General features: G+C 33.4%; 3 protein-coding genes across 5 annotated transcripts in view; 1 reads left to right on the top strand and 2 right to left on the bottom strand.

Annotated features, from left to right (window-relative positions):
• The window catches only part of LOC105460429, an 18891-nt gene extending 13949 nt beyond the window's left edge, over nt 1–4942 (top strand). For all 3 annotated transcript variants that reach the window (XM_011706874.1, XM_011706873.1, XM_011706872.1), the window contains exons 9-11: nt 1940–3531; nt 3745–3998; nt 4724–4942. In XM_011706874.1, coding sequence (XP_011705176.1) covers nt 1940–3531; nt 3745–3998; nt 4724–4909 — 2032 coding nt within the window. In that variant the 3' untranslated portion in view covers nt 4910–4942. The remainder of the gene's footprint in view (nt 1–1939; nt 3532–3744; nt 3999–4723) is intronic.
• Nucleotides 4943–6811: 1869 nt separating this feature from the next.
• On the bottom strand, nt 6812–8626 carry LOC105460425 (uncharacterized protein C14orf119). Its single transcript, XM_011706867.1, has 2 exons — nt 8420–8626; nt 6812–7261 (listed from the first exon to the last, which is right to left on the bottom strand). Exon 2 carries the CDS (start codon nt 7252–7254, stop codon nt 6910–6912), a length of 345 nt encoding a protein of 114 aa, XP_011705169.1. The 5' UTR covers nt 7255–7261; nt 8420–8626; the 3' UTR covers nt 6812–6909.
• Nucleotides 8627–8851: 225 nt separating this feature from the next.
• LOC105460426 (cyclin-dependent kinase 11B-like) lies at nt 8852–9453 on the bottom strand. Its single transcript, XM_011706868.1, has 2 exons — nt 9141–9453; nt 8852–9043 (listed from the first exon to the last, which is right to left on the bottom strand). The coding sequence occupies exons 1-2, from the start codon at nt 9328–9330 to the stop codon at nt 8907–8909; spliced, it is 327 nt and encodes a 108-aa protein (XP_011705170.1). The 5' UTR covers nt 9331–9453; the 3' UTR covers nt 8852–8906.
• Nucleotides 9454–9966: the final 513 nt, after the last annotated feature.

Genomic DNA, 9966 nt, shown 5'->3' with positions numbered 1-9966 from the left:
GTTCGGACACCTTAGATAATGCTAATGCCGGTGGTACTGTAACTTTCAAGATTTATAACTCGAGATTTACTTAACCAAAAAACATTTTATCAATACGTTTTGGAAAGCTCTCGAAATAAGCTACAAGAATATGCAACGAAAAATGGATTCCATTTAAAAAATTCAAGTGACCTTGTCCTGACCTTGACGACACCACTCAGGGTCAAACCAATGTTATGTCCCCCTTATGTCGAAACCCTACAACTTTTGTCTGAAACATTTTTCTCTCAATTAACCTCGCGATTTCCAAATATTTGACTGTCAAATATAAAATGGGACATTCTGTGTATATATACATATATATATTATATGTACATTAGGGTGGGCTAACAAAAAATTTTTTTGAAAATCGATTAGTAATACCCCCCAAAAGTTAGCTATGGACCTCAATACGGTCTGGGTAAAATTTCATCGAAATCGATTAATATCTTCAGGTTCTGTCCCTTCAGTCCCTCGACTTTGAAATTAGTAAGCTCATGCATTTCTTCATAAATGTGTCAAAATTCGAAAAAAAATTTGAATTTTAATTTGATATTGATATTAAACCTTCCTCGATTTGAAATAGATAAAAAAAGGATAAACCATTACAAGAAATGCATGTCAGTTAACATAAAAAACGCTCTGTAAAATCATGTTTTTTATCTTTAGATACTTTTTCTTTGAAAAATACCGAATCAATTGTTATAATTTTTTTACTTTTTAATCAAAGTTGCAACAATAATTTCCAAATCATATTAAAACTTTAAAAAAGCTTATTTAAAAAATAGTATTGATTAAGCTATAGCTAATGAGACGATTGTGGGCGCTGCGTGACAGCTTACTTTGCCGAAGATCCAAGTTCAAAATCATCCAGATTATGACGGTGCTCTGAATGTGCTGCCAGTGCCCCACGGTTACTTGGCGGCGCATATCGGAACACGGTCTCTGGAAGCGATCGCCATCTCTCGGGAGGCAAGGCAAAACCACCGAAAGTATTCCTGCCAAAAGTAGAAAGAATGGCTGCGTTCAGCAGAAAAAGCAACTGTTGTAAAATTCTTTAATATGATTGTTATTTATACATTTATACATTTAGATTCGTGAAGAACTAAAGGCAAGAGCCAATCATGTTGAAGAATCTCACAACAGTTGCAAAGCTGTTTTCTCTGCTGAACGCAGCCAATATCTGGTAAAAGGGGAAATGAGCAGCAATAAGAACCTGATGTCCGACACAGGAAGCTAAACGGGGCATAGTGTCTAGCGCGGGAGCTGAGATAGGACCGATGCCTGATGCTGAACAAAGCCTAGTATCTGACATGGGGCTGAGAAAGACTGGTATCTGACACAAGGGCGAAAGAAAGCTGTGTCGGGCATGAGGGAGTGAGACTGCCATTAGAACCTCTTACCAGGAGTTACAATGGTACATTATAGATCTAGGTATCGCCTTTCGTAGGACCACTCGCACAGTAATTACTACTAAGTTATAGCTAATTACATAAGAAGAAGAATAAAAAAAAGATGGTTCAATTTCCTTGACCCAATGATGAGAAAAAAGAACATAAAGCTATAAAGAAAAAAAATGATAATTCTATTAAATAAGCAGTCTAATTGAAAATGATCTTATTAATTCAATAACAGTATTGATAAAACAAATAAGATTTTATTAAAACAAGAGCATTGTATATTTGTTTTGTTAACGCTGTTGTTGAATTAACAATGTTTTCAAATAAACTTCTATTAACTAATAATGTTAATACATTTTTGTCTGTGTAGTTTTGCCTTATAATTTCGCAATTACGCTTTTCCTATTAGTAGACTGATACCATGAGATGAAAAATACAAGAAATATAATAAAAGTTGATTGATGCTATCATTTATATTTATGTTTAATTTGTAAGAAAGACATAAAACAATTTTGTTACAGTTTTCTATTGGATCGTTGTGACGAGATGAAACAATTGCTCCAACCTGTTAGCGGTGGCAGGATAAATCCCGAAGTTGATCACGCAGTGATCATCAAAATGATACGTTCTCTACTAGTCGCGGCTAAAATGAAATGCGCGAAATTTGGATTCAATACTGGCCTCGCGCACTGTGATCGATTTTTATCGCAGGTGGATCTAATTGCGACTCTTGTCCAATCCGATTGTGTGGCTCTTATACCGACGGACGACCTCGACGAGCACACGCTGAGAAAATTACGTGATCTCCTCACCGAAAAGGAACGTTGGACGTTGGCGTTGGACGTCAGCACGAAGGCAGGATTGGACACACAGGGTGTGTGGGCCGCGTGGGGAAAGGCTTGCTTGAAGGTGGGACATTTAGAACAGGCAAAAGAGAAGTTTCACCATTGCCTCGATAAAATTTTGCACGAGGATCTCGACGATTGGGTTATGATATCTTATCCCAAGGAGTCGATCGAAAGCCCCAAGAGAGAATTAACGACGTCCGGGCCGAAGGAAAATGAGATATTAGATGAGAAGAGACAAGCATGTAAAAGCGGTCACTCGAAGAAAAGCGAATATTCTAAATGCCGGCCGTTAAAAAATCCGCCGTTATTGACGGAGATTCTTCAAATATTAGATACCTTGAGCATGCATCGATCCCAAACTCAGCATCCAAGTCTGCAACCCAAGTCCGACGCAGCGCAAGAGATCTTACAGACGCTCAATAATCTGAAAGCTGTTAGCCAAAATCAGTTTAACGTTAAATATCTAACACCCGCTAATCAGACGGTTTACTATCAAGAAAGTCTGTATTATCTGTTAGCATACGGAAGTTATACCTCCATTTTACAGTTCTTCTTGAGGCATAAAGAGTTCGATAAATGCCTAGTATATATATTAGACAATGACATAGAGTGCGATTTATTTCTTAACGGAGTTTACTTGTACTGTTTGAGGAACGGTTCCATCGAGAAACTTCACGACGCAATGAGAGCGAAAGATCCCACTTTAGTTATTTGGAGAAAGTACTTGATATCCATCTGTCATTTCATGGAAAGAAAGCAATATTGGCACATTTTATATCAGATACAGCTCTTCATGACAGACTGTGTACGAGCGTCGATGACATGTATCCGTTTTTATACCAATGAAGCAAACACTTATTCAGACTTGCACAACAGGGCGCATCTGTTACAAGACGCTCAAAAACACTTAGAGTCGGAATTGCAGATGGAGAATTTAACTAAGAGAAGAAAGAGCATAAACTCTGGCCACAGTGGTCAAAATACTTTAGCGATGGAGATGGAGCCGTCAGAAATAGACAGACATATAAATACTATATGCAGACAGATGGAAATCGCGAAGTTCCTAGCAAACTGCGAAAAAGAGGAAAGAACGTCGACTGAATTTTTAAATCTCTTTCCAGATATTGACAGCGATAACTCTCAGACACTTCAGTTGCCTACGTTATTTGGCAATCAGCAACAGAAAATACATTTAGCCGTTTTAGCTATATTGTGCGGTCGCGATGTTGGGGAAGGGTTCGGTATAGCTTTCAGGATAATGCAAGGTTGGTAGCATTATAACGCAAATCGGTGCAATTCATCATTAATCACACACGTACATAAATATTTTATTTGATTAGTTTTAAGTAAATAAAATTATTACACACACACACACACACACACACCACACATATGTATATAATATATATATAAAATGCAGTAAATTTATAATAACATGTGCTGCTATAGATAATGTTTTGTCAATGTATCTTTTACAGATTATAATCTTCCACAACAGAAGATGTATTCTTTAGCTGGTCATGTATTGGCTTTAAAAAATAACGTAGCCGCAATTGAGCAATTAATCAAGTGTTGCCGTAGTTCTGGAGCACCTAATGCCCACGTCATTTCTGATCATGTTTTGGCACACTGTGTGAAATTATTGTTGACTCATTCATACAGCGAACAGAATCCAATACTTAAGAATCATATAGATACTTTAATCAGACTAATAATCGACACGGAACTTAGAGTGAGATTTATTCCAATTATATTAATATACAGGGTGATTTACGATCTATTTTGGCTCTAGCTCTTGCTTCTTTGACATGAGGGAAGTTACAGCTGAGATATATACTCTTATTATGGCAGTAGATTTTGTTCGAAAAGTTTCAAGGTCATGAAACCATCCTTCCTAAAGACTCTTATATAAGAAATGAAAGATATTTGAGACAATAAACAACCGTGGATTATAAAGCTCTAAGAGCTATTAAAGTTTTTGTCATAATTTTGTCATAGATTACAAAACGTTAAAGCTGAATTTAAGATTTATTAGTATATTTTTTAGTAAATTTCTGTCTTGCTGACGTCTCTGATTAAAAAAATTTTTTTTGATAGTCAATAAGATTTCATTTTTCAATCATACACAAAATTAAATTAATTTTTTGTTCGATTTTTTTAGATAATCTCTAGTATCACCATGACATTTATGACCTTTTTATCGATTTTAAAAATAAATTTTCATTCGATCTTTAGATTACCTTGAAATTTTATCAGATAAAGTCTAATATAATAAATCTGTATCTGAAATGTAACTTTCCTCCTTGCAAGAAACAAAAATTAGCCAAAATAAATTATAAAACTTAGCTAAATTAATCTATATATCGATACTTATACACATGTAAACATATTTTTAAATATGTCAAAAGAGATTTTTAACTGTTTACTGTTTATATATTTTGCAATATTATTTTCCAGATAAACGCATACATTGAAAGTAAACAATTAAAGGCTGCATACCTGCTTGCGGTTAAGCATTCTAGAGCTCAAGATATAAGAAGAATCTTAAAAGAATCGGATAGACTCGGTCAAAGTGCAATTAAAGTGATATGCTTAAAGTGGTTACAACAAGAACAAAAGGATAAACATCCGGATCTGTTGTAATAAAAAAATTAATAAAACGAATATGTAATGATATATACAGTGTTCCAAAAGAAAAGTTTCGAGATTTAAAGATCTAGTACTCACTGAATAAACTATATAATATGAAAAGTTAATTTTGTCAGAAGTAAAAATAACTTTTTGTGTTGATAATACTAATGACTTGCTTGCACTTTACATCAGAATGTTTTTCATGTTTAAATCAATTTCTTTTATATTTTACGTTAAAAATTATTAAGATAAATTATCAAAAAATAAATTTATTTCTAAAGATATTTTATAAAATATATCAAATAGTTTGAAAATAATATGAAATATCTTATAAAGTATTCATTACTCAACTTATTTTAATATTTTTATATGGAAAAATAATTTAAAACATTGATGTAAAAAAATCATAAATCCATATAGAAATTCACAAAAAAGCAATCTACATTATTAAAACAAAACTTTGTTTCCATCTGAGACAAAGTTAAATTTTTTATATATCTATATTAATTAGCTATTTTACTCTGATCATTATTATCCCAGATAGCACAGAGTGAAAAAAGAACTGTTATGTCACCAATTCTGAGTTCATTTTCCTATGCAAAAAGAATTCTTTTTCTAAAAGGGATTCTTTTTGCACCTAAAAATGAACTCAGAATTGATGACATAAAACTGAATATAATAATGAATTCTTTTGGGCTCTGTGTGCTATCTGGGATTAGATCTTTGAGCATTGAATATCCTTTTTAGTATTCTGAATAATTTTAGGATAGAAATAGATAAAAAAGAAGTTATATAATAAGTTGTGAAATATATTACAAACAATATTTAAGGAATGTATTTATTGTACAATAAAATTTTTTGTATCCATTTAAAAAATTTGTGTGTGTATGTGTGTTGTTTGTAGGTGTGAATATGTGTGTGTGGATGGGTGGTATGTTGCGTGTACGTATGTTATGTATGAATCGCGCGTGAGTTTATATATATTTATATATTTTTGTATATTTTACACATACATAGATTGTAAGGGAATACAGTCTTAAACTTTTTTTAGAATCTAAAATTAATCTAGAAAAAATATCTTTAACATCTAAAAATTAAAAATTCAATAAATATAGGATTTTGAGCTATAAACCAGATTTCCTGTTGAAGAATCGTCTTCATTCTCATTTTATTAAAAACTATTATTAAAAGTTCTTGAGACTGTATAATTATTATTAATATATAGAATATAACATTCATTGAAAATCATAGAGCATAGCTTAATTCTTCTTAAAAGATTAATTATAGTGCTTTCTTTAAATTTAAAATAATTCCTAATTCACATCATCTTGTTTACAGCCATTTACATCATATCTGTGTATCCGTACAAAGTCTATATGTATAATAATAATAATAATAATAATATAGTAACTATAGATAAAACTTGACTAAATGACAATGTTTAAGCATAAGGAATATGAAATACAAAGACGGAGGAATGTATAAAATAAGAAACACAGCTTTCTAGCGCCGAAAAATAAGAAAAAGAAGTTCAATTTTGCAAATATTTGTACAATCATCTTACTTATTTTGTCTTAAGTATTCTATTTCTATCAATATGACATCTTAGCTACAACATGAATCCGTTTCACAATGATATATTTTTTTCATTTTTAAAAGTTGAGAATTTTCTTTCATTTTGAAAGCGACATAAATTAAATTTTGATACATAAAGATGAAAGTATGCTATAAGAATAATTTAATATACATATGATTAACATCATGATTTTATTTATGACACTTTCAAATAATTCATATATATATATAATGTGTACATATATGTGTCCGTGCGTGCGCGTGTACGTGCATATATATATATATATATATATATATATATATATACACATATATGAATAAAAAAATAAATATATAAATATAAAAAAATAAGCTTGCCAAAATTTATATTAATTTAAAAAATAGAAATATATCTTTATTTGGAATTTGTAAGTCATAAAGAGTAAGATGCTTGCATATTACTGTTTGTCTTCCGCCAACGATGATAATCTTTCTTCATACATTTCAGCAAACTTACTATCTGTATTCTTAATAGCTGTCAACAAAGAATCTTTCTCATATTGCGACCAATTGCTACTCCATTCTCTAAAGAGCTTGACGCGACATTGGAACAAGCTCGGTGGCCTGTCAGATCCTTCGCAACCCAACTTCTCCATTCCGGCCACTAGTCCGTTCACAAGCCCCGCAGGACCGCAGTTCTCCAGCAACACACTCAGAAAATCATTTCGCTGCATTTCGGACCATTCTTGGAACCATTCTATCATGTAACGCAGTTGAGCTTCGTTTGATAACATAGTAGACATGTTCCCACTTAAAAAAAAATAGATTCCAAAAATTAGCTGTTGACTTCTGCAGGAAAAGGTATAATCGTGACTGCGTTTTTATTAATTTTAAAAAGGACAAAAAAAACGTTTGTAAAAATATGTATAAAATTGTTTCGTGACAAAGATTTAAATGTGAGATCATTTTTTAGAGAAATTATATTTGCTACCCACATACCACATACTCGGTTAACTAAAACTGTTGAAAAAACATTTTGCAAAGTATCTGCTATAAATTCTGCAGGCAAAATGCCAGCAAAAATATAATAGAACAATATGATTGTATAATATGATATACTAATATGGGCATAGATTGATTGCAGAAACTAAAAAGAACCTATTAATTTATAGCTATTTAAATGGATTATGAAATGATAAATTGTGTTTCATTTCTGCTAAATGCCAGATAATGTTGACAGGTTTTGGTCAGCAGGTAGAACATGAGTTTAAGATCCATTCAACATTATCTGATGTAGTCAGCATTTAATTTCTTGTTCTAAGCTTAAAACTGTGACGTTTTTTCCCAGCAGAATCTTTCTGATACTGCTTTATGCCAAAATTTGAAGCCTTAAGCTTTGAGCGAGCTGACCAGATCTCAACTGTGAAGTTTAGAGAGTTTAAAGCAAATTAAAGTGGCGTCTACAATGAGACTTAAAAATTAAGAAAATTGACAAATCACAATTGATTATTCATCACGTGAAATGAGTAATCGATTGTAATTGGTTAATTTTCTTAAATCTTAAGTCTCATTGTAGACGACGCTTAACGTTAGTTCAGAGCAAAAACTAAGGGCTTACTACATCTATTGTAGAACAATAGGCTTATCTTGTAATACTTGACGAATTGTTATATTATGTTATATATACAGATATAGTACATGATAAAAAAGCCACGCAACATAATGATAACGACTATCATCAAGAGTTACAGAATAGGCTTATAAGTCTACAAACACAATTAATGGCAATCCGTCGCAATATACAGCTAACAAACATAATGTTAACAAAACTTATTTCAGATATATGCGTATGTGTATGTAAATATAAATGTATAATATTTATGCATGTAGCGTATATACACATACATATGTACAATACATTACTACAAACTATATGCATTATAAATAATAAGTGTTGCATTTTATTACAATTAAATCGACAAATATTGCCATTTCTTTGTTCACATCTTCATAATCGGATCGCCGGCAGTATTTATCGCGAAGAGACAGTGTAATATTGGCGAATAAGGGATCGTGTTCTCGCTATAGGTTATGAATGGCATTCTCGATAAGAAGTGCAGCTGTAGAATTGAGAAATCGTGCCGGAATTAAAATAAACAGCCTGACGAATGTGCAACGGCAAATTACCAAGTCGTGCTCTCGGTCTCGAGCCAAAGCCTCTGCGCCGCCGCCCGCCACGTCCGTTGTCACTTTAGCGGTTATCGCTCTCACGCAGGGAACGTGTTATCGCACTTTAACCATTTGTCATCACGGGGCACGGCGGATTCGATTTAAAAAAATGCCACGCTCCAGGACAACGTCAGGGTGAGAGGTGGGAGTGTAATCATGAAACAGCATTCGTACGCTTCATCAGAGCATCAACGATGTAGTTACATTTATTAACGGAATACACGATTCAAACCGACAACTTGCATTTTTTGGGGTTAGCCCGCGTCTCGCCTTCCTCCTCCTCCTCCTCCTCCTCCTCTTCTTCCTCTTCCTCCTCAACCGAGTCCAACTCTATGTCTGAGGGGACTGATTGACTCGCCATTTCTGCGCAAAATTGTGAAAATTAAACTGTAAATCACGCGGGAGAAAAGAATTATTTACAGCGATTTACGCCGTTCATGTATCGAGCTAATTTGCGAACCATCGGCGGACCGGGCGGACATGTCTCGCCGTTGAATTAGCGTGGTTAAAAAATCATTGACTTCCGACTGCACGTCTCGCAGATTCCGCATCAGCGTTTTCAGATTGTTCCCGTCAGACCGAACAGTCTCGCGCTCGTGGATACATTTTTCCTCGTCGTATATCCTCACTCGCACGCCAGTAACGCTCATCGTACCACGATGGAGTTTGAATCCTACATACGTGACGCGCGTCTACACGCATACAAATTAAGGTGCCTTTTCATACGCAGCACGCAGCCGGCAGCAGCAGCAAAATGTCACGTGATTCAAATTTTTCAAAACTGCTTCCGTCACATTTGCTGCGCACGAAAAGGAATTTAAGGGCCGGGTATTCTAGTGTGAACGTCCGGTTTTTAAGGTGATTTTTGAGAATTAATTTTATAAAAACGGTTAAACCTATAGATGTAATGTTTTGTTTTTATATTTATACATATTTGGAAGTGACATCTCAAATTTTTTTAATGCTTTTGAGAATTACAAAAATAAACGCGCAGGTCATGTTTTGAAATTCCTCTTCTATCGGGCATAGTGATTGCGGCCGTTCTCGTCATCTCAAATAAACGAAATTTTTTTTTATTTTATTCCTTAGAAATGTGGTTACCGCTCGAACCTCTTATAGTAAATCTAGTAAATCATTTGAAAAACAATTGACAAAATGGCGATGCTTAAAAAAGAAATAATTCGATTTTTGATAAAAAAATATTTAATTTTCACGATCCGGAAAAATAGTAATTTTCAAGAGATCAAAAAGTTGGAGATTCAAACGATAGCCTAATATGTACATAC

Source organism: Wasmannia auropunctata, unplaced genomic scaffold (assembly GCF_000956235.1).
Source record: "Wasmannia auropunctata unplaced genomic scaffold, wasmannia.A_1.0 LD322290.1, whole genome shotgun sequence".
NCBI classification, from domain to species: domain Eukaryota; kingdom Metazoa; phylum Arthropoda; class Insecta; order Hymenoptera; family Formicidae; genus Wasmannia; species Wasmannia auropunctata.
The sequence above is the reverse complement of the archived record's forward strand: the minus strand, read 5'-3'. Positions and strand labels throughout refer to the sequence as shown.

Bases quoted from the DNA above. Each gene is read 5' to 3' on its own strand.
- LOC105460425 (XM_011706867.1), bottom strand. From the start codon at position 7,254: ATGTCTACTATGTTATCAAACGAAGCTCAACTGCGTTACATGATAGAA.
- LOC105460426 (XM_011706868.1), bottom strand. From the start codon at position 9,330: ATGAGCGTTACTGGCGTGCGAGTGAGGATATACGACGAGGAAAAATGT. The intron at 9,044-9,140 runs GTTCGCAAATTA...AATTTTGCGCAG, and splicing joins GTCCGCCCGGTCCGCCGATG to AAATGGCGAGTCAATCAGTC.